Below are 25,547 nucleotides of genomic sequence, written 5' to 3' on the forward strand. Positions count from 1 at the left end.
GGGCTCTTTCCACTGAGCCACACTGCTTGTCTTATAACTTGTAAGAGTACTATTATAACTTATAACAGGTACTATTATTATATTACTAAGTTATTATAAATTATAACAGTACTATTATAAGTGGCAGAGGCAGGATTCGATCCCATGACCTCTGACTCCAAGCCCGGGATCTTTCCACTGAGCCACGCTGCTTCTCTTATAACTTGTCATTGTACTATTATAACTTGCAATAGTACTATTATAATTTATAACATTACTTATTATAACTTTAATATGTACGACTATCTTACTAAATTGTTATGTTATAATAGTACTATTTTAAGTGGCAGAGGCAGGATTAGAACCCATGACCTCTGACTCCAAGCCCGGGCTCTTTCCACTGAGCCACGCTGCTTCTCTTATAACTTGTCATAGTACTATTATAATAATGTTGGTATTTGTTAAGCACTTACTCTGTGCCAAGCACTGTTCTAAGCGCTGGGGTAGACACAGGGGAATCAGGATGTCCCACGTGGGGCTCACAGTCTTAATTCCCATTTTACAGATGAGGGAACTGAGGCACCGAGAAGTTAAGTGACTTGCCCAAAGTCACACAGCTGGCAAGTGGCAGAGCCGGGGTTTGAACCCATGACCTCTGACTCCAAAGCCCGTGCTCTTTCCAGTGAGCCACGCTGCTTCTCTATTATAATTGCAATAGTACTATTATAACTTATAACAGTACTTATCATAACTTATAATAGGTACTATTGATATTACTAAGTTATTATAACTTATAACAAGTACTATTATTAAGTGTTGTATTACTAATTCGATATTACTAAGTTATATATTAAGTATTATATTACTAAGTTATTATTAGTACAGTGCTCTGCACATAGTAGGCGCTCAATAAATAAATACTATTGAATGAATACTAAGTTATTATAACAGTCCTATTGTAAGTGGCAGAGGCAGGATTAGACGGTAAACCCGTCCAATGGCAGGGACTGTCTCTATCTGTTGCCGACTTGTTCATCCCAAGCGCTTAGTACAGTGCTCGGCACATAGTAAGCGCTCAATAAATAATAATAATAATAATAATGTTGGTATTTGTTAAGCACTTACTATGTGCCGAGCACCGTTCTAAGCGCTGGGGTAGACACAGGGGAATCAGGTTGTCCCACATGGGGCTCCCAGTCTTCATCCCCATTTGACAGATGAGGGAACTGAGGCCCAGAGAAGTGAAGTGACTTGCCCCCAGTCACCCAGCTGACAAGGGGCAGAGCTGGGATTCGAACTCATGAGCCCTGACTCCAAAGCCCGTGCTCTTTCCAATGAGCCACGCTGCTTCCTATTGAATGAATGAAAGGATTAGAACCCATGACTTCTTAATGTTAATGTTGGTATTTGTTAAGCGCTTACTATGTGCAGAGCACTGTTCTAAGCGCTGGGGTAGACACAGGGCAATCAGGTGGTCCCACGTGGGGCTCCCAGTCTTCATCCCCATTTGACAGATGAGGGAACTGAGGCCTAGAGAAGTGAAGTGACTTGCCCCCAGTCACCCAGCTGACAAGGGGCAGAGCTGGGATTCGAACTCATGAGCCCTGACTCCAAAGCCCGTGCTCTTTCCAATGAGCCAGGCTGCTTCCTATTGAATGAATGAGAGGATTAGAACCCACGACTTCTGCCTCCCGATTCCCACCGAGCCACGCCGCTCCTCCTAGGCTCGTCAACACCGACGGCAAGGGGGTGTCGAGCCCGAGGGGGAATGAGGATTCTCGGTGACGGAAGGGGTCCACCTTTAGCGGGCCGAGCCGGTGCGGAGGCAGGCGCGGGGGCGGCGGGCCAAGATGGCGGAAGGGCGGGTGGGCGGCCCGTCTCCTCCTCCTTCTCCTGGTCGCCTCGGCCGCCCGGCGAGGAAGGCCTCCCATTGGCTGGCGGCCGAACGGAAGCCGAAAGGTCCCCTCCCCGCAACCCGCGAACCCGGAAGTGGATGGCGGGCCGGGGCCCAGTCTTTTTGAATGGAGTCGGGCTGATCCGTCGCGCCTCTGCCAAGCGCCGAGGAGACCGCGGGGAAACCGCGCCGCCCCTCCGGCCATCGCCGCCGCCCTCGCGGACCCCCGGCCGTCGGGTAAGGCCCGGGCGGGGAGGGCGATGGGGGAGCGGCGGAGGCCGGGGGCGACTAGGCCGCACGCAGCCCCGGGTTTTCCTGAGTCACGTTGCCGGGCCGCGGAGAGAAGAAGCGGGGAGTCGAGGACGCCAAGCGGCGTGGCTCGGTGGCCCGAGCCCGGGCTGGGGAGTCGGAGGGCATGGGTTCGAATCCCGGCTCTGCCCCTCAGCCGTAGGGCTGTGGGCAGGTCACTTCACTGGGCCTCAGTTCCCTCCTCTGGGAGCCTCACGTGATGACTCTCTATCTCCCCCAGCGCTTAGAACATTCATTCATTCAAGAGTATTTGTTGAGCGCTTCCTAGGTGCAGAGCACTGGACTAAGTGCTTGGAATGAACAAGTCGGCAACAGATACAGTCCCTGCCACTTGACGGGCTCACAGTCAGTGTTCTGCACCTCGTAAGCGCATAAATACCAGCATTATTATTATTATTCTCATCCCGGCTCCGCCACTTGTCAGCTGGGTGACTGTGGGCAAGTCGCTTCACTGGGCCTCAGTTCCTTCCTCTGGAAAATGGGGATGAAGACTGGGAGCCTCTGATGACCCTCTATCTACCCCAGCGCTTAGAACCTTCATTCATTCATTCAGTGGTATTTATTGAGCGCTTCCTAGGTGCAGAGCACTGGACTAAGCGCTTGGAATGAACAAGTCAGCAACAGATAAAGTCCTTGCCGTTTGACGGGCTTACAGTCAGTGTTCTGCACATAGTAAGCGCTTAAATACCAGCATTATTATTATTATTCTCATCCCGGCTACACCACTTGTCAGCTGGGTGACTGTGGGCAAGTCGCTTCACTGGGCCTCAGTTCCCTCCTCTGGAAAATGGGGATGAAGACTGGGAGCCTCACGTGATGACTCTCTACCCCAGTGCTTAGAACATTCATTCATTCATTCAATAGTATTTATTGAGCGCTTCCTAGGTGCAGAGCACTGGACTAAGCGCTTGGAATGAACAAGTCAGCAACAGATACAGTTCCTGCCGTTTGACGGGCTTACAGTCAGTGTTCTGCACATAGTAAGCGCTTAAATACCAACGTTATTATTATTATTCTCATCCCGGCTACACCACTTGTCAGCTGGGTGACTGTGGGCAAGTCACTTCACTGGGCCTCAGTTCCTTCCTCTGGAAAATGGGGATGAAGATTGGGAGCCTCACGTGATGACCCTCTATCTACCTCAGCGCTTAGAACAGTGTTCTGCACACATAGTGCCTAACAAATACCAACATTATTATTATTATTATTCTCATCCTGGCCCCGCCACTTGTCAGCTGGGTGACTGTGGGCAAGTCACTTCACTTCTCTGGGCCTCAGTGACCATCTCTGTCAAATGGGGATGAAGACGGTGAGCCCCACGCGGGACCACCTGATCACCTTGTATCCACCCCCAGCGCTTAGAACAGTGCTTGGCACATAGTCAACATTATTATTATTTCCCCCGTCGGACCGACTCTAAGCCCAACCCTTGCCCCGATCTGAAACTGCCAGGTCGCCCAAACTGGCCCCATTGAGGTCCCTAACCAGGTTTTCACCTAAACCGGCTGGTCCCCCTCCTCTTGCTACTGTTCGGACTCTTATTTCCCACAAGTTTCATCTTCAGTTTCCACCAAATGCCGGCAAATTGTGCTCCCATCTCCCCCAATCTTACTGCCTACCCCTCACATCCATTGAGGGTTTAATTTTTCTCTTTCATAAAAGCAACACCTGCTTTGCAGCTTAGAGTGCGTGGCGCTTCCTGACGCTCAGAGTGCTTTATTGTGATTATTATTGATTTTTGCCATAGACCTACAGGTAGGGCAATTTCAGTTAGAGATTTGCTCGTAGCCGATACTTTTGATCCACAAGAGGACCTCTGCTGGATTGAGTTGGCTTTTTGGAAGCTAACTTCTCTGGGAAAAAGTATTTCACAGCAGAGTTATGTAAATCTAATAAGCAAAAAGTGGTCTTTTCTTGATTTTCTTTCTCATGACTGGCATGATAAAAATAGTGGTTTTTTTTTTGGCCCGAAGTTATTGGGAATCACAGTGAGAAACTGGGTGCCCCAGTGAAGAGAGCCCAAACCTGGGAACCAATGGACCTGGGTTCTAATTCTCACTCTGCCACTTTTCCTGTTAGGTGATCTTGGGCTAGTAACTTCTCTGCCCCTCAATTTCCTCATCTGTAAAATGGGATTAAAATGCCAGTTCTCCCTGTACCTTAAACCCCTCTTGTTCATGAAGGCAGCCAAATCTGGGCAGTGGGGGCCTTCCGGAGGAAAAATTCAATTAAGAGGAAGGTTCATGACAAGTAGGTGATCAGGGATCAGTAACTACAGATATTCTTGACAACAAAATTCAAAGCAGTGCCCATTCTTGATAGTGCATTTCATGTGGAAACCTGTAGCAATTAAAGAGAACTAGAAGTAGGCCAAGTTTGAAGTGGAATGGAGAAAGTCATCAGTGTGGTATCTGTGGAGTAAACTGGTACTTTACCTTTTCTGATCCATAACACTTCAGGAAGATGGGATACTGCCCTCTGCCTCAATGGGACATTTCCATCAGGGACAGTCCTGCAGATTACTAGGTGTCAGTTTATCTGGTAGTGAGAACTTTAAGGAAGCAATAGTGCTGCATTGGAATTTAGAGACCTTATTTTTAAAACACACTACAGAACATCTAGGCCATCGTTAATCCCTATGACTGGATCAGGGGAAAGAATGGTACATTAGATGGGTACTATTGGCATTGGGTCATTGCAGAGCTAGGGTATAGGGTATACTTTCCCTTAGTGCCTAAATGCAAAACCGCTAGTTTGCACAATTGTCAAGAACCAGTTTTGGTGTTTAAATGTGATAATGAGTTATATTTTTTGAGTGCGTACCATATGCACCGTACTGAGTGCTTGGGGAAGTATAATATAACAGTATAACAGAGTTGGTAGACATGTTCCTTGCCCACCACGAGCTTATTGTCTAGAGGACCGAGATCATGTTCCTGTAATAGTGCTTTTAGGAAAGGGGGCAGTTATAGTTTGACAAGTTGGAATTGGGATTTCTTTAAAAAGGCTTTTCCCTCTTTGGCTTTGCTCCAGCTTGGTGACCACCATTTATTTAATAAGGAGAAAAGGGACCCAAAAATGGACCTAGGTGATTTATGTCCTTGTTTACTAGGCCAGGAATTGATTGAAACTATGGAACGAAATTTCAGATTGGAAGATTAGAGATGTAAATTCTCATTCCAGCTCTAGTATAGTATAATTTATCTACCCATTCTGTTATATTATACTCTCCCAAGTATTTAGTACAGTGCTTTGTACACAGCTAAGTGCTCAGTAGATGCGATTGATAGGGCAGAGAGTTAATTCCGTGTCTGGAGCTATGCCGGGAAGAAACTATCTTTGTGACACTTGTTGTTTTAGAGTTTACTTACTTGCCCTTTGGATTTTCCTTGCTGCCACATTTGTGTAGTAGTTGCATCAATAGATGTGAGTGTTGTGACTTCCACAAAGAGCAACTGCATCCTTTCCTTGCTCACCGTCTTTTTACATCCTACTCCTAAGGAAGTGTCCTACTTTCTAGGGCACCTCCAACGGTAACAATTACCGACAGAGGTCTGGTGGCATCAACAGTTTACATCCCAGCTGTTAAGGATAGGAATGGGTAGGAAGTGTAGCCAAATTCTTGGCAAGACATAATTTTCTTTAAACATAAGTGATATGTTCTTCTTAAATACCCAGTAATCTTCTCCTGTTATATAAATATTAATCAGGACAGCCAGTTTTAGAATTGCACCTTTTTTTCTTTCAAGGAATCTGGCTCATTAAAATTTTTTTGAGAAAGTGTAGATGTTTCTTACCAGTCCATCACTGCATGTCAGGTTGAGTGGCCAAAAGTTGTTAACTCTGCAAAGGAAATGATTATCTAATGTTGGGAATATTATAAATAATGATGGTAATTCTTTGTACATATAAGCCCCTCTAATTCACATCGACCATATTTATCTTCACTTTTTTTTTGAGGGGAAGTTAGTGGGAAACAACAATTATCTCCAGTTTCTTGATGGATAAATGTAGTTTAAAAAATCATTAAGTAATTTGTCCAAGGCTCTGCTTCACACAGGGCCTGACTTCTAAAGTTAAGTGCTTTATCTGAACCATTTCAGCACTTTATTACTTATGGAGGCTCCCCTAATTAACATTTTAAGCTCTGCCACGTTAAAGTTAAAACTATTTTAAATATATTTTCATGATTTAAAACATTTCCCAAAAGTAAATACTGTTAAGTTTATCCTAAAGAGCCACTAAATGTGTTTTGTAGGTGGATAATAGACATTTGTTCTCGACTGTAATTGTGAAAAATGCCACACACACTTATGTATATGCACACACACATATAGTCTTTTGGGATTTTTTGATAATTAAAGTGAAGCTAATTCTAGAAAGGGTGTATATTTTTGAGTCTCAGATTCTTAGTTTTTTGGCTTGCTATTTCTTATCAAATTTCAAGAGCTAAATAAAGGAATTACTAAAGTTAAAAATAAAATCAGTTTCTGGTGGTGTTTTAGGTCATGGGAAAGGGTACTTCCCTTAATGCTTCAGGTGTAGACCTTTTTTCCTTTCGTGGTTCTTCTTTTGCAGTCATCTCAATTATTTTATTTTTTAGGAAGAACTGGGAAAAGTTGTACCTCTTCAAAGACAGCCAGAAGGAGCAAGTTCTTGAGCTGGGAAAAATATTTCCAAACCTGACTGCCAGGAGTCCATAAAATTTGTAATTAGTTTCCAGGTGAGAAAGTAGCATGCGGTTTAACTTACCTGTTTTTGAATCTGGTGAAAGGATCTTAGTTTCAAAATGTATTAGATTTTCTTACAAGTTTTAAATCTGATGGTCCAGTTGAGTGTGAATTTGAGAAATAAATGATTCCTGATGGCAGTCTGGCAATTAACAAATGTTTACTTATTTTTAATTTAAATCCTAAAACATTACATCATCTGGTTCTCTTTTCTATACAGTTTTTTTACATTAACTTTAAAGTGGTTTGACTGGAGCTTTAAAATATTAACTTTTTGCATTTTACATTTCTTATATTTGTGTGGTGATTATCTTTTGTCTTTAAATTTCAATTTGTTAAATACTTTTTCTGTTTACTGAGACTTATTACCCCTAGGGACACCATTTATAACCGGTCTTATTTTTTTTTCCTTCTCTTTCTGCATCTCTTTCTTAAATCCTTCTAACGTTAGGAAATCAGCAGTTCCCGGAAATCGTAGAAGGGAAACTAGATATGCTTGCCTGCACAGGACAGTGGAATTTGATCTTACATATTTTTTCTGTTACTAGAATAAGAAAAAGAACTGCCATTTCCCAGTTATACCAGTGGTTGATCCAGTCTAGTATTCTGCTGACTAGTTGTTAAAAGTTACATCAGGATTAAAAAGGCAACATTTTTGAATTTCAGCGAGTTACAGACAGATGACGAAATGAATCTAATACTAATATCTTTAGGTTTACTATATTTTAAAATATATAGATATGAGGAGAATCTTGAGTGTGTTTATTTTGAAAGACAGTGTTGAAATGGCTTCCACTGTAACATTGGAATATTTAAACTTTTTCAAAATCAAAACTTTTAAGCAGTGGTTGAGCATTTAAACTTTTTTCCTATTTTGTGGGTTATTTTTAGGAATATTCTAGTTAAGACTTTTTCCTTATTATAATTTGATTCATTGGTTCTCTTTTTTTGTGACTGCCAAAATAAATTATTTTTAAAGTTTGCTCATGTTTATGACTATTGAGTATGTAATTTGACAGGGAAGAGCATCTAAAATTTCACTGCTGAAGAAGTTACGTTTCTCCACAATTTTCTCTGGCATCTGAAATCCATAAAATTTCCACATGACCTCCGCACTTTAACTAAATGCATTTAATGTTTACTTTATAGCATTTTTTAGTATAATGAGTTCATTAAAAAAAGCTTTTGATGCTAATTCAGAGATACATAATCTGCTCACAATGTCTTTCACATGTAGTTTTGATGATAACTGACAAGCTGTAAGTTAATTAGCACAGAACTTACTAATGAGGATGTTAAAAAATGTAATTTAAAAGTGAGGTTTTTATTTGTACACTCTGGACAAATAGAAGGAAATGCAGTCATTCATATGGTAAGTATTTCAGGTACTTTTTTGGTTCAGGTACTGTTATCTGAAAGCAATAAAAAAAATAATTAACTTAATGATAACAAAGTTTTGAAAAGTATGCTAAGATGACTTGTCTTTAAAACTGGGGATAACCCAAACCCAAAGCAGTAAAATAAGGTCTGTTAATTAGTGTGGAAGACAGCTTCTTGAATTAATATGTGGTGTTAATTAACAGGAAGTCTGATGTTGTGTTGTAATTACCACCAATATTTTTGACATACTGAGTGACTGAAGGTGAATTATATAGATAGAATTGAGTAAACACTTTTGAGCTTAGGAACGTTTTTCTTTGTTTCTGTTTTCTAGAACTATGGATAGACTTCTTCGACTTGGAGGAGGTATGCCCGGCCTGGGCCAGGTTCGTATAATGCTTCTTAATATTTGTTGGCATGTTAACCAAAAGAGCCTTTTTGGGGGTATTCACGTAATAATAAAGATGATGATAATAACAGTAATAGTAGTTATTATTGCTATTATTTAGAAACCTCAGAGGAAATCACCTCACAAGCCACCTTAGAGCAAGAAGCTCACCTTATTACTGTGTTTTGAAACATTAGAAGTACGTATACAGCTCTGTCTTAATTGATATTTTCTTTTCCTCAGAGCAGCAGTGGGAATTATGTTTTTATTTCAGTTTTTAAGCCATGTGCAATTTTGAAACTTTATTTTGTATATGCTTAATAATTGGATTATTGCAGTTTCTTCTGATTTGAAAGTATAAAATTGAACAATATGCTGTTAGACTTAAAATGACTGACCAAAAGAACTGTTGGACAATGTGTTCACTCTGAATGTGCAGAATCCTTACCATTTGCATAGAGAAGTAGAGGGATAGATTAATGACACATAGCAACCTGAAATTCTTCAGTTTTGAAGATTTCAGGTAGAAATTGTGTTCATGACATGAATAAAGAGGGCTAGTTATGAACATACAGCTAGTCCTGTACTCATTTTTATATTAGTGACTTTGTTTTATTCTGAGGTGTATCTTCCTAATCATCTTTAGATCAATATATTTGAATCTCATTTTCAGCTAATATAACATTTCCATTCTTTCCACACCTCTATTCAGTTGTCATTTTTTTTTTTAGCTTCCATATCTCCAAGGTTATGTTCATCTCTGGATTTTTTTAATATCATGAAATCATTTTGTTCCTTCTCCCGGGTTTTATCCATTAGATTCAGAAACCGGTTTTATTTCACACCCTGTGACTTCCCCACTTCAGACTTAATCTTATTTGCTCTGTTTTTTTAAAAAAAACTCAGTTTTTGTCATCTCGTCAAAGTCTTCCAACTTTTTTCACCACTGCATGACTGTCATAGGTCTGTGTTCTTTTCATTCAGATGTCTTAGTTGATCATTTCTATAATGTTTGTTGTGAGTGCCAACCTCTTTAACGGAAAACTTGATGAAGTTTTTGGGTTATGTTGAGGCACTTAGCTTCGTGAAGTGTAAAATGTATTCATTAGATAGGTGGCCAAATTCTATCTTTGTTCATAATTATTCTGTATTTCCTTTGAGAGCTACAAATCTTTTTTTTTAATTGAATTCTTGAGCAGTCTTCGGTTATTTTTAGTTTCCTTTTTCTTAAGTAGTTTTGAGTGAGTATTTCTCATGTTCCTTTGCTGCCAGTCTGCTTCATGACTCTTCATTTTCTAACATTTGCGTAGTCTAATCACTCAAGATTTTGCCTCTTAGGCCTCTCTGAACCTGACACATTTCAAAGCTGTTTTCAGATTTACTGTAAACTTTCCAAATTTCTTCAAGACTTTAATCAGAAATTAGTTGTAAAGTTTTAATGGGATATTTAAATGTTGAAATACAGATTTCATATGTCAGTCTATAAATTGTAGAAGGCATTTGTAATCTTAATGTATTTCTTCAGAAAACATGCATCACATTTAAATGAGCAAATAAATGTTCACCAGGAATTCAAGGGAGTGAGTGCAGCACATTAAATTGATATATTTCAAACAATGGGCAAAACCTCTGGGTCACACTATAACATGAGTGACATGACTGACTATTTTTCCTGAACTCTGCTCTCCTGTGTATCTTAGTCCTTTTACATTGTTTTGCTTCCTTGTTACTTCATTTTTCTCTTTTTGCTGGTCACCATCATTCTCTCCTGTCTAATTTTAGATTTGTGATCCCCTTGGAAGGTTTGGACAGTGTTTAGTTCTCATCATTGTAATTTTCTGTAGTGCATAAAACAATGTTTTGCACACCAATGTGTTACAAATAGTATTATTTTTACTGCTACTACTTAAGTATGTGGAAAAGTCAGGAACAATGTTTTCCTAGAGTATAAGGTTTACATTCTCACAGGACCCTGCTTTGTATTAGTATCCAAAGCTGCGCACATGCACAGGGGCACACCATTTCTCTTGCCAGTGTGGCATGGCATGCAGACATACACATTGTCAAAGAAATATTCTTTAATTCTGAGGTCACATCTGGGTCTACATCTGAAAACGAAGATATCTGGGGAATTTCCTCACAATTATTAATCCCCTTGGCTGGGGAAAAGGAAACCATGCTTCCATTCTGCCTCTTGAGAGGTGGGGCTTTCAGTTGCATTCAGAAGGAAGTTCTTTTTTTGTTTTTTGGGGTTTTTTTCCCTTTGCCAGATTAGGAATTCCACCTTTGACTACTTTGAAATATTTTCTATTGCTATGTGTTACAGGTGCTCAGTAAAAACTATTGATACTCACTGTAGTCAGAACCAATGTTTAAAAATAAGATCAAGAAAAGGACAGCTTTCCACTCTGACATAATTCCAATTTTGAGGATATTTTGGATTCTGTTAATCTTGCATTATGTCAAGAATGAGTGAGATCTTCCCAAGAAATTCTGTAGGTAAAATTGCTGCCTGCCATGCTTAACTCTTAAGTAAAACATATGAAACTATTTAACCTGAAGACTTGATCCAGTCCATTAATGTCAGTTATGGTGACCTGTGAGTCAAAGTCAGTTATAGACTCCTGGGGGCAACAGCTGATGGAGAAATTTCTGAGAAAAAGTGCACAATTGTAGCTGTGTTTGGTCCCTTCTCTCCTCAACACTGCCAGAGCTATCTTTTAGCCAGGATAAGCAGCTGCAGCACAGGGAGCAGGTAGTGTTTGGTGAGAATGGGTCCTCCTGATAGTTCCAGGGGTGGAGAGTCCATAGAGGCCATAAGTCCAGCCAGGGGACTGATATTTTGGGGTGTCCCCTAAGCCAGTGCTGTGCCCATAATGGCTCTCAGTAAATATGTGATTATAATTATATGTAGATCAGAAAATGGTCTTTAGGCAATATTTGGCTCTTAAGGAAAAAACTACTGAAACTTTCTTAGGTTAGTATTAATAATGGAACAAGAGACCAGAAATTTGACCAGAAGGAGCAACTCTGGAATCTCCTCTTGTGGTAAAGGTAAGGCCTCAAAAAAAAAAAAGGTATATTCCAGGATCTTCCTTAGGAAAAAAACATTACTAAAAATCATACTTTGTAAATGAAATCTCTCTTTTATCCATTCAGATAATAGAATAGGTAAGAGAAGCAGTGTGGCTTAGGAGAAAAATTATGGGCTTGCGAGTTAGAGGTCGTGGGTTCTAATTCCTGCTCCACCACTGATCAGCTGTGTGACTTTGGGCAAGTCACTTGACTTCTCTGTGCCTCAGTTCCCTCATCTTTAAAATGGGGATGAAGACACTTGAGCCCCACGTGGGACATCCTGATTACCTTGTATCTCCCCCAGTGCTTAGAACAGTACTTGGCATAGAATAAGTGCTAATGAATGCCATTATTATTATTATAAAAATTTTGGAAAACCAAGATCTATTCCCATTTGCTGTTACATAGATTATATGCTATAGACAGGTGATGTCTAGTTCAGTCTAGTTCAGTCTATTTCTGGATGAAAACTTGAGAGAATGGTTTGGTTTTGAAGCAACTAGGCATGCTTTTTTAAAAAAATAGTATTTGTTAGGTGCTGACTGTATGTCAAATACTGTTCTAAATGCTAGGGTAGTTCCAGGTTAATCAGGTCAGATACATTCCCTGTCCCTTGTCCCACATGGGGCTCACAGTCTAGGAGGGAGAGCAACTATTGAATCCCCATTTTTGCAGTTAAGAAAACTGAGGCACAGTGAAGTTAAGTGACTTGCTCAAGGTCTCACAAAAAGCTAGTGGCAGAGATGGAGTTAGAACCCAGGTCTTCTGGCTTCTAGGCCCTGTGATCTTTGCCCTAGGCCACACTACTCCTCTATTTGTGCCTTAAGTCGAAATACTGCAAGTCAGAACCAATTTGGGGGATTGGTTCCTCCATACTCAGTTTTTTGTCAAAATTACTCAAAATTGTTTACTCAATACCTACATTAATATATATTGAATCTGAGAGGTTCCATAATGAGGAGCCAAGCCTTATACACAAAGCGGGTGTCTACCTTCCACTGTAACTTCACCTGACCCGACCCCTTACATCAGGATTAGGTGACAGTTTGATGCAGAAGAAAATGAGAAAGAAATCTGGTGTCTTTGAAGTTATGAAATCTTAGTGGTAATAGTATTGTACTCTCCCAGGCACTTAGTATAATGCTTTGCATATAGTAAGCGCTTAATACCTTTTTTGATTGATTTGGAAGTTGAGGCAAGGGAAGGGCTTGTTAAGGTGGATAATGATCTAACTTTTGAACTGTGTTTTCTTCAAATAGTACAATATCCAAGTGGAGCTCTTCTGGAGGTTGGAAAAAAAATCATGACTTGATAGGTCAGGGCTAAAAAACTTGATTTGGAAGCTGCAAGAGACAGGTTAGAAAGGTGAGATGTCAAGAAAGCCTAAGAAAATTCTGATAGTTTTAACCTAAATGTATTTTCTCTAAGACCTACTTTCTTAAATTCAACTACCATGGACTAACAGAATGATTTATTTAAGCACATTTGCATTTGAGTGTCTTGGTAGGAGCATAGACTTTTTTTTTGGTTTTATAAATATATATCTCATGCAAAATTTGTAACAGTAGGAATGTGGATGAATTTTGTTATTCTGTATAAAAGTTTAATTCCTGTTCTTAAGGAAAATGTACTTAGAACAGGTGTCAAAAATCCCATGCATTTATATTTCCTTTGCATCTACTCTTGGGAGATCTCAAATCTCAGAGAAAAGCTTATTCCAGGAAGGTACATCACAAAAGCTTCACAGTATGTTGTTCCTACCTGTTCTTTATAGGGGGTTCAGGGATTGGATTTAGCATAATTTTATTTGTAAATATTGCTTTCATTGTACTATTGAGTAGTGTTACCAAAAATGTTTGGCATAACTTTGTCCATTGAACAAAATCATATTTTAAACCAAGTGAAAAGTGGCCATTTTTGATGTGTTACTAATGAGTCCACAAACTGTATGTGAAACCAAACAGGGGAATTGGTTTGCAATGGAATGGGTTCTTTGAAAGGAACTTAAATATGCTCAAGATTGTAAAGACCAATTCTTTTTGGAGACTAAATTAAGGGGATCCCCTGGGCTCTAATGTGTAGTAACTTTTTGGTGGACAAAGAATAGGCTGGGGAAAATACCATCAATTGACCTGACCCACAGGAATCTAACGTTCATTTTGCTGTTGAAGCCTTAGTATTCCTAGTATTCTACCATAGAAAACATTGTAAAAATAACATAAACTAGATGCACTCTAGTAAGAGAGAGCTTTTTCTTTTTAGCTATATTTTGGGTTTTTCTGTTCCCAGGGGTATTCGCCTAGTTTTAATTAGATAATGGTACTTACAAAGAAGTAGTATAGCCAGATGGATAGAGCCTGGGCCTGGGAGTCAGAGGACCTGGGTTTTAATAATAATGTTGGTATTTGTTAAGCGCTTACTATGTGCAGAGCACTGTTCTAAGCGCTGGGGGAGACACGGGGGAATCAGGTTGTCCCACATGGGGCTCACAGTCTTAATCCCCATTTTACAGATGAGGTAACTGAGGCCCAGAGAAGTTAAGTGACTTGTCCACAGTCACACAGCTGACAAGTGGCAGAGCTGGGATTCGAACTCATGACCTCTGACTCCAAAGCCCATGCTCTTTCCACTAATCCCAGCTCTGCCACTTGCCTGCTGTGTGACCCTGGGCAAGTCAATTCAATTCTCTGACCTCAGTTTCCTCATCTGTAAAATAGGGATTCAATACCTGTTCTCCCGCCTTAGACTGTGAGCCCCATGTGGGACTAGGGACTATGTCCCACCTGATTATCTTGTATACTCCAGCACTTAGGACAGCACTTGACACTTCAAATTCTTCATATTCTGATTGTTACCCTGAATTTTTGAAGATCTGCTTCTTAGGATCTTATGTCTGCTGCAAACTACCTATTTTTCCTGGGCTTTTCTGTTTTTGCTTCATTGCACCTGTGTCTGTATGTGGTATCTCTGATAATTTATGCTTCATTCCTCAGTGTTTGAAACACCAGTCAATGGGAAAGTGCAATAAAATTGTTAGATATGATTTCTGCACATAAGGAGGTTACAAGCATTAAACAGAGGAAACAGGCAATAAAATAAGTGGGAAATGGCAGTAAGGACATGTATATAAGTTCTCTGGGGATGAGGTAGGGGTGATTATCAAGTACACTAAAGGCTGAATAGTAGGAAACACAATGCCAGTAAATAGTAGCTAAGGAATGGCAAAAATCCAAGCACAGAAAGGTGTCCCTCACTGTTAGTCCCAAAGACTAACTTTTGGAAACTCCCCCCTTGCCTCATTTTTTACAGGTGATATGATGGCTATTCAGGATGTCTTTTATTCTTGTTTTTTAAATTCTTCTTGATCATTTTTATGACCCCTTAAACTTGAGTTCCTTTAAGTACTTGAAAAATTGAGGTGTGAAATAAAGCAGAAGAAAGGCTTATACCTAGCACTGTTTTCTGTTGATGATAAAAATTGAGGAAATTTGTCTCTTAGAGAACAGGCTGTTTGTTTTTATGCTTTATTTTCCCTTTGTAAAATTTGTGTCCAGCGTAGTTTCACCTTGATTTGAAGTAAAGAGAATCGAGGTACAGAGAGCTGTTTTTTGTGAATAATGGACTTGCCAATTAGCCATCAAGTGCTTCCATCTGTGAAATTGTTGATCAGATGGGTTAGCTGGGATGTTTCCAGACTAGGGCATCATAAATGGCACTTGAAAACTGTCACTTTGATGAGGTTTCATGTATTACACTGCTTGGTGCTGTGGAACCTCCCCCCCCGCCCCCCCCAGCAGTACCATGTTGTTTGAGAATACGGCAATCCCACTAATCTGTGGCACCGAGAGAATTTGGGAGGTCGACCACTGATGTAAAATTTCGTGTAGAGTGCTCCTCTCGTCTGTGCTGGGATTAGAAAGTGTTAACAGCACCCATCATGGCCTTCCAAATAATGTTAGTTAAGAATCTGACTGGCACAGGAAGGTGCTAGTTCATTGTCCATGAACCATGGAGCTGGCACAGATTGGCAAGTTTTTTTTGCACTTTCCTATTAATATAAACCAATTTCAATGGGTCTCCCTCTCTTTAAGCGAAAAGTGTGGTAACCCAGGGCTACTTAAGTGTTGAGTTTTCCATATGCAGCAACTTGTATGAAATGACTTTAAAGTCTGTTGTGTAAATGGTGATACATCCATTTCTGCCATAATGTTCTCACCGAACTACACATTAAGGAAAACTTGCGTTGTAGTATTCACTGTGATGCAATTTATGCCAACAGGCTCATGTTGTAAAGCAAATATTCCCTAATTTCCTAACAGTGTTCTAGCTCAAATGTGGAGTGGAAGTGTGTTTTATGGGAAAACTGAGAATGTATGTAGTTCATTTTTAAGGCATTTTGCAACTGTCATTTCAGCTTGAAAAGAGAATTTCAATGGTTAGCTTAGATTTGGGAAGCGGCATGGCCTCGTGCAAGAGCACGGGCCTGGGTGTCAGATATGCCACTTGTTTGCTATGTGACCTTGGGCAAGTCACTTCACTTCTCTGTACCTCAGTTACCTCATCTGTAAAATAGGGATTAAGACTATAAGCCCCAGGTGGGACAGGGACATTGTCCAACCTGATTACCTTGTACCTATCCAAGTGTTTAGAACAATTATTGGCACCTGGTAAGTGCTTAACAAATACTATTATCATTATAAGTTGTAAATTGGTTGGTTAACAATGCTACAAATCCTTAGACATTATAAATTTAGGAAAAGTCAACATTACCTAATGGCCTAACAGTAGTTCAAGATATGAGATATATTTTATTTTTCAGACAGTAATTTTCTTTTCCCTTCCCCAGTCAGTTCTCCCTTGCCTTGCATTCATATTTTTGGGGTTCTCAATGCTGACCCTAAAGTGTAACTTCAAGTTGAGATTGTTGGAAGAGAATGAGGACAGAACTAGGCCCTGTCCATAACTTCCTTCAAATTGTCTTTTTCTGCATTAATCAGCATATTGGTAGTGTACTGTAGATTTTCAAACACTTGCCTCTACTCAAAATATGAATTGTCAGAACCCCCCAGGCACTCAGATGAACTATCATGTGTCATTCTTACTATTCTTATAGTTATTGAACAATGTAAGTACCTTTTGCATGAGGGACATTCGATCTTCCCTCCTCTTACCCCAGAACTCCCTCTTGATTGAGAAAGCCATCCATTTCCAGACCTCTTCATCATGGAGGGCCCATATCAGTTTAATTCACTTTGTATAGCACCTAGAGTAGAAATAGACACTGTCGCACCAGGAGAGGTTCTCAAAAAGTGTTTAACATCTTCATAAATGATTTGGAAGAGGAAGTGCACAATGAAATCTCCAAGTTTACAGACACCATTAAAATTTACCAAGTGGTGAAATGTTTTGTGTTTTGGGGAAAAAAGCTGCAAAGAGATTTCATAAAATTGAGTGAGCAAGCAAAAAAGTAGCAGTTGAGCTTCAATATGAGCAAGCCCCAAATATAAGGAAAAGTAAACCAAATTGCAACTACAGGATGATGGACTTGGAACTGTTAGTCACAGTTTTATGAAACAGAGTGGCCTAGTGGATAGAGCATGGGCCTGGGGGTCAGAAGGACTTGGGTTCTAATCCCAGTTTACCCACTTGTCTGCTATGTGAAGTTGGGCAAGTCACTAAACTTCTCTATGCCTCAGTTACCTTATTTGTAAAATGGGAATTATGACCGTGAGCCTTACCTGTGTCCAACTCAATTACCTTGTATTTATCCCATCGCTTGGTACAGTGCCTAGCACATAGTAAGTGCTTAACAAATACCACAATTGTTAGTAGTAGTAGTAATAATGATAAAATTTCATAAAGGGATGTCAAACTCATTGTTGCTGATCTCTCAGAAGTCAGTGGCTGGCCAAAGGACCAACAGAATCCTGGGCATACTCAAAAAGGATACAGAAAATATAGGATGGGAAAAGCAAAAAGAATTTGAGTATTATATAAAACCACTGATTGTCCATATTTCTGAGACCTGCAGCAAGAAATTGGTCTCTGCCTTATAGGAAGAATATGAATGTCATAGAATAAATGCAGAAAATGAGATAAATCAAACAGTAGCATTTACCTGAGCATCTGCTGTGTACAGAACACTGTACTAAGCACATGGGAGACTGCAATGAAATTAATTTAAGGTTGCCGACCATTAAGAAATTTATCTACTGGGGAAGATATACACCAAAATAAATTACCGGTAGGAGGAAGGATTAGATTCCATATGAAAATGCACTGAAAAGACAAAGAGTTAGAGACTGAGAGGACATCTGCAAACTCGTAAAGAGTATGGGTTCCAAGTATACGTTTTACATGTTTAAATTCTTTTAATGGTCATATTCTTGAAATTGGACTGTTGTAATATGTAGATAATAAAACTTTTACACTCTAACATTGATTGATTGATATTCAATTCTACAGGCCATTATATTGTTTTTCTTGGTATACTGGTAAGGAACATCAGTTAGAAACACTAAGTTTTGATTATGCCTAGAGATTAGCCATACCCTAGGCCCATATCTCTGAATTTTGCCTAGCTGTTAACCTAAATTAGATTGATTGCCCCAGTCGTAAATCTTACAAGCCCTTAGCATATAGCTAGGTGAAATTTTGAAGGTAAAGGAAAAAGGATTTTAAACAGATGCTAATCAATCATGTTTATTGAATGCTTACTGTTTGCAGAGCACTGTATTAAGTGCTTGGGAGAGTACAGTGTAACATAGGTTACAGTTATTCATTCATTCATTCAATAGTATTTATTGAGTGCTTACTATGTGCAGAGCACTGTACTAAGCGCTTGGAATGTACAAATCTGCACCAGATAAAGACATTTCCTGCCCAATGACGGGCTTACAGTCTAATCACAGGAGAAACGTGAAAATGTTGGGTTTCAGAAGGAAATCAGCAATGTAAAATGGGGTGGTAGGGTGAGGTGGTTGAGTGCTTTAAAGCCAATGATAAAGAGTCTCTGATATGGAGATGGATGGGCTACCACAGGAGGTTCTTGAGGAGTGGGATACCATGGACTGACTTTTTTTTCTTAATGATCCAGACAGCAGGGTGATATATGGACTGGAGTGGGAAGAAATGGGAGGCAGAGAGTTCAACAAGAAGGCTGATGCAGTAAAGACAGGATCTAAGTACTTAGATCAGTGTGGTAGCAGTTTGAATGGAGAGGAAAGGGTGATTTTAGTGATGTTGTGAAGGTAGAAGCAATGGGATTGGTGACAGATTGAATGAGAATGATGAGTCAAGGACAGTGCCAGATTTATTGGCTTGTGAAACAGAATGGTGGTGCTGTCTACAGTGATGGGAAAGTTGGGAATTTCAGGGTTTGGGTAGGGACATGAATTCTGTTTTGGTCACATTAAGTTTGAGGTAGCTTATAAATTTGGGTGTAAGTTCAAGGTGTCATTCTCATAAATCAGCCAAGTTAGGTGACCTTTTTTTCTTTGTGTTATTTCTCCTTGATCAAAATCAAAGATGTGGTAACATTAATATTCTGGGTTGTATTTCCTTACTGAGAAAGAGCAAAAACATATCAAGAATGCGCCCAAGTGCTAGGGCTTTTCAACGGGGGAGTTAATTATGTGTGCTATTTTAGCACTTCAAGAGACCTCGTTTGTGAGGCAAACAAGGTATTAACGTTGATCCTGCTGTCTTCATAGGGCAATACAGAATTACTATGCATTATGTTGATATCTCCCTGATTGTCCATAGTGACCATGGTTCTGCTTAAGGCCCTAATTTATGGGGACCAGTCTAATTGTAAATTAAGATCCACTGTGGAAGTCCAGACCACATAGCTGTATTCCTGAAGACATAAGCTCAGCCACAGAATGGGTCTTTCTATATCAGCTGCTTTGACCTATTAAGCACTGCCCTTCTGCTGGAGTAGGTAGGTTAGGTGAAACAGGGAGTGTGGTTTGAAATCCCTGCCATCAGGGCAATTCGGGGGGAACTTGTGGTCTTAGACACTCCTTTCAGGAGTACCATTGCAGCCCTCAAGTCCCAGCCCCCCATAGGAAATGGCAGGGGAATCTCACAATTCAAAGCCTTACTGAGGGCACATCTCCTCCAAGAGGCCTTTGCAGGCTAAGCCCCACTTTTCTTCATCTCCCATACCCTTCTGTGTTGCCCTGACTTGCTCCCTTTTCTCCTCCCCACTTCCAGCCCACACAGCACCCAAGTACAAAGCTGTAATTTTAATTATTTGTATTGATGTCTGTCTCTCTTCCTCAGATTATAAGATACTTGTGGCAGAGAATGTGACTATTGCCGTAATGTACTTTCCCAAGTGCTTAGTACAGTGCTCTGCACACCATAAGCACTCAAATACAATTGAATGAATGAATGAATGAATTTTTATAAATATTTAGAGTATTAGGGCTTGGGTTTTTTTTCTTGAAGGGGAAGCAAAAGAGTTATTTTGATGCTTAAAGGTAAATTGTTTTGTTTGTCTGCCCTCCATCACTTAAAAGATCCTTGTGGGCAGGATGGACTTTAATATACTGAATATATTTTTTTGGCCTACTCCCAAACACCTGTAAAATTGTGATTTGAAAAAGGGTGTGCATTGATGCTATATTTTTACCAGTGCCTTCTGTGTGCAGATCACTATAAGAAGCCTTTGGGAGAGAGTGCAAGAGGAGTAAAAGATGTGATCCTTGCCTTTATGGAGCTTACAGTCTAAATGGGGAGAAAGTTATTTACAAATAATGGGAACAGGAGATAGAACAAGGATACAACTGGTAATAGCACGGGTCTAGAAATATGAACAGATGAATAATAATCAGTCATAATTATTAAGGGCTTATTGTACACAGGATACTGCTAAGTGCTTGGGAGAGTAGAATTGATCGCTGCCCACCAAGAGTTTAGAGCCTAGCAGGGAGAGAGACATTAAAATAAATTACAGGTAGGGAAAATGGCAGAGTATAAGTGATGTGGGGCTAGAGTACTAAAGGGGTCCAGGTCCAAGTGCATAGGTGAAGCGGGAGAGAGTGCAAGTAGGACAAATGAGGGATTAATCAAGGAAGGTGTCTTGGAAGAGATGTGATTAAAAGATGGCTTTAAAGGTGGGGGAGAGTGGTTGGTTGTGAAAGGAGAGGGAATTTCAGGCCAGAGGGAGGAAGAGAGCAAGAGGTTAGAGTAGCCAAGTGTGTGGGTTGAGTTGTAATAGGAAAGAAAATCAGCAAGGTAGTTTAAGAGGAGGTTCATTCAATAGTATTTATTGAGCGCTTACTATGTGCAGAGCACTGAACTAAGCGCTTCGAATGAACAAGTCAATCAGGAGGTTACCTGATTGAAAATGTTAAAGCCCAATGGTAATGAATTTCTGTTTGATGTTGAGATGGGTGGGGTTGCCCACTAGATTGTAAACTCCTCCAGATCAGGGATCTTGTCTACTTGTTTTCTCAAGCACTTAGTACAGTAGTCTGCAAATAGTCAGCATTCAATAAAATATCATTGATTGACATGGGCAGCAGAGAATAGTATGTATACCAAAGAATGAAGAGGTTGGAGATGAGGACAGTGAAAAGATGGATAAAATAGTTTAATCATGAAGAGAGCTTGAACCATTATTGAAACAATCAATCAATTGATGGTATTAAGTGTTTACTGTGTGGAGAGCATTACTAAGTGCTTAGGAGAGTACAATATAATAGAGTCGGTAGACACAATCCCTGCCCATAGCAAGCTTACACTCTAGAGGGGGAGACAAACATTAATATGAGGCACCCCCACCATCTATCTCACAAGCCAGTAACCCTGGCATTATCCTCCACTCTTATCTTTCATTCAAGAAGCAGCATGGCTTAGTGGAAAGAGCACGGGCTTGGGAGACAGAGGTTGTGGGTTCTAATCCTGATCTGCCTCTTGTCAGCTGTGTGAACTTGGACAAGTCACTAAATTTCTCTGTGCCTCAGTTATCTCATCTATAAAATGGGGGTGAAGACTGTGAGCCCCACGTGGGACAACGTGATTACCTTGTATCTACCCCAGCGCTTAGAACAGTGCTTGGCACAGAGTAAGCGCTTAACAAATACCAACATTATATTCAATCTGTTACCAAATCCTTTCGGTTCTGCCTTCCCAACATTTCTAGAATTTGTCCTTTCCTCTCCATTCAAACTGCTACCATGCTAATACAAGTACATATCATAATCTGCCTTGACTACTTTGTCAGCCTTCTCAATAACCCCCCTGCTTGCTGCTCGCAACATTTTCCTGAAAAACCATTGTGTCCTTTTCTACCCATTCTTCAAAAACCTCCAGTGGTTGTCCATCCATCTCTGCGCCAAACAGAAACTCCATACTGTCAATTTTAAGACACTCAATCAATTCTCTGCACGTAGACCTAACTTAGTTAACCTCCTACTACTTCCCAGCCTGGATGCTTCGCTCTTAACATCAATCTACTCAACCTATCTCGATCTCATCTATCTTGTCACCGATCCCTTGCCAGGGTCCTCCCTCTGGTCTGGAACTCCCTCCCTATTCATATCTGACAGACCACCACTCTCCCCATCTTCAAGCCCTATTTAAATCTTGTCTTTTCCAAGAGACCTTCCTCACTATCCCGTATTTACCCACCCCATTTGCCCTTACTTCTGTGTTGCTCGTGCGTTTGGATCCTATATTCTTAAATCAATTTTACCCATAGCATTTAGGAATCAATCAAAAGTATTTGAGCGCTTACCTTGTGTGGAGCACTGTACTAAGCGCTTGGGTGAGTGCAGCACAGCAGTTTGGTAGGCACGCTTCCTACACTGAGCCTACAGTCTAGAGGTGGGGACAGACATTAATGAAAATACATTGCTATAAATATATGTATAACTTATAGATATGCACTTATGTCCTGTGGGGTTAAGGGAGAGGCGAATACCAAAAGCCCAAAAGTTATAGATTCAAGTGCATAGATGACGCAGAAGGGAGAGGGAGAGTATACATCCTTTAACTCTGCCTCCCTCACTAGACTAAACTCCTTGAGGCCAGTGATCATGCCTTCAAGTCTATTGTGTTGTACCCTCTTAATTGCATGGTACAGTGCTTTGCACACAGATAATGCTCAAATACCATCGAATGACTGACTAATCCCACCTCCACTACTAGCCAGCTGTGCTACCTTGGGCAAATCACCTAAATCTTCTGGGTCTCAGTTTCCCCATCTGTTTTTCCACTTAAACTGAGGTCCATTTGGGTCAGGGACTGTGATCTGATTGCATTCTTGGCACTTAACAAATACCACAGCAATTATGATCAATTAATAATAATTGTGGCAGACGAGCCAGCCTGGCGGATATAGCAGTGTGGCAATTTTTTAGAAATGGTTTTGGAAGACTGTGAGTCCAAGGTGAAGAAACAAACAGTGTTAGGTACTGTAAATACAGATGTAGCTGCAAACCAAAGGACAGTCTTTACATGTGTGGAGTGTGAGAAGAACTGTTGATCACACATTGATCTTTTTAGCCCCTCCTGCAAACACAGATCATGAACACTTTCAGTAACATCACCCTCGAATATAAAGAGCAAGTTAGCATCATGATTGGCCTCAACAGGTATTGGTTGAGCACCCATGGGGTGCATAGCATTGAGTACTTGTCATTCCCAAGAGCTGGCCATGTTTCCTGGGGACATTAAGTAATCCCTTGGTTATCATTACTATAAATAAATATTTATTTACCCATTGAATGCCTTGCCCTGTGTGGCATACTAAGATTAGTTGGACATAATTCTTTTTATAATTTGCCCTTGATTTTACCATGGTAAATAATGATAGGTTTCTCAAGAATGAAATGTGTAACAGTGGGTTATAACCATCTCCAAAGTATTGTGTTCTGATAAAACTCTGACTAATACTTCTTTATGTTTCCCTATTTACCAACTTTTATGTATGTATGTTCATAAAGATATAGAATTATATAGTATGTGTTTGTAATCTGTGCCTTTTGAAGAGTGGATCATTAGTTTGACATCGCCATTCTTATTTTTCTTCCCTTTTTGTCTGGGTTTTTTTTTTTTAATTTTGAGAATTAATGTGCCATCTGGAAACCCCTGAGATCATGCCATAAAAGGAATTTTGGCTTTTTGGCAACCAGTCACTAGGATATGCTGTGTACCTTATTGGAATCATTGTATAATTAAGAAGGTGTACTAATATTCAAAAAATATTTTATCATTCAGAGCCTTTTTATGTAGAACTGGTATTTGGGAACTATTGTGTTCAATGCTCTTTCTGCTTTTATATCATGGTTGATATTGCTATTTTCTCAGAATGTGATAATTACCCCTTATTTCTGAAATTTCAATTGCAAATCATAATAAACTTAACTAACTGAATCACTCCCATCTCCCATGTCTTTGTTTAATGTAAAATAAGCAAATAAAAAGTCCCTATTCCAATTTACTAACCTTTTTCTTGTTTTCTGCATAATATATCCAGTGGAGCTGTCAGCCTGAGAAATTTTTTGAGCATTTTATAACTCTGAAAAGTAACAAGTTTTAAATTAATTGAAGGAAAACAGCTGAAACCAAGCACTCAGAGGGTTAAACCGGCATGAAAGAATTCATTTCCACTTTAATGACCTAGCCTTGCTGGGTTAGGACGCTGGGGAACATGCTTCTGACTTGTACTCCTATTGCCAATTAACACCTCCTATAACAGGTTGCCTCAGCTAGTCATTGAAGCACAGGCAGTCGAAATAGTTTACATGCAGCTTGTTTTTCACAGTAGTTGTTTAATACAAAATTAAAGTATTAAGAGGCTGTTTCTTACCTTGTTGGGTAAGAGATAAACAATATGGTGGTAGTTATATGTATGTTTATTTTTGGCCTATTTCATGCACTATTTCTGAATTAACAGTTTTAATTATGAAAACCGAAGGGGGTGGTTACATTAGATTTTACATTTTATGTAAAATTTCTGAGGGTTGTATTGGCTACCATCAAGTTAAAAATTATTCTGCCGTAACTTCTCAGCTCATATGTTTGGTTTTGGTATAATCACCTCCTTTTGTGAAATCTAATTCCCTTTGTTTAAAAAACATGTTAACAGTCCTTTAAAAACCAATGTAGATTAAGGAATAAGTATGTACATCAGTTATTGTAAGGATGGGTCTCGAATAATTCAAAACAATGGGATAAATTTATTTTTCCAAATTCTAGAAATATTTTATGTTATCACATTTGCCAACATAATTAATCTCAACTTCATTTTTAGACATTTTTGGAGCATTGCTGTTCACTGGTAGTATTTTCTTTTAAAATGACACTTTGGTTCGCGTTTAATCAGCAGGTATTTTAATAACATAATAAAATTGGCTAAATAATTGATACCAGTTCACACTAAGAGAAAGGTGGAGTAATATAACTAATAGTGTTAACAAATTTGTTAAAAGGCCTGAGAAGGTAACACTTTAAGGCGTTAGTTTTTTATGCTGTTATAATGGCAAATGCCTTTTTTAACACTTAGTCAACAAGGGCTGCCCAAGTAAAAGTCACAGCTTTTTTATACCAGATCAGATTTTAACCTTCTAAGTGAAGCACACATGTTTCATCTAATTTATCTACAGTAGAAATTGATGAACTACAAACTAGGCGGTTTACTTTATGGTTTAAAAATAATCCATGATTTTTAAACATTCTTCATTTTACTAAATATGAGCAAGCAAATCAGATGTAATAAGTGGAAAAATTACTTCTATTCCACCTTCCCAAAATTGATTTATTCATCTTTGTATTGGGT

At 39.6% G+C, this 25,547-nt stretch overlaps 1 protein-coding gene across 1 annotated transcript in view; it reads left to right on the plus strand.

The window, feature by feature from the left end:
• The first annotated feature begins 1,975 nt into the window (after positions 1 to 1,975).
• PSMD14 (proteasome 26S subunit, non-ATPase 14) overlaps positions 1,976 to 25,547 on the plus strand; it is a 66,985-nt gene continuing 43,413 nt past the window's right edge. The window contains exons 1-3 of the mRNA XM_001511206.5: positions 1,976 to 2,110; positions 6,786 to 6,905; positions 8,627 to 8,678. Of these exons, the coding sequence (XP_001511256.1) occupies positions 8,631 to 8,678 (48 nt within the window). The 5' untranslated portion in view covers positions 1,976 to 2,110; positions 6,786 to 6,905; positions 8,627 to 8,630. The remainder of the gene's footprint in view (positions 2,111 to 6,785; positions 6,906 to 8,626; positions 8,679 to 25,547) is intronic.

Source organism: Ornithorhynchus anatinus, chromosome 9 (genome assembly GCF_004115215.2).
Source record: "Ornithorhynchus anatinus isolate Pmale09 chromosome 9, mOrnAna1.pri.v4, whole genome shotgun sequence".
Taxonomy (NCBI): Eukaryota; Metazoa; Chordata; class Mammalia; order Monotremata; family Ornithorhynchidae; genus Ornithorhynchus; species Ornithorhynchus anatinus.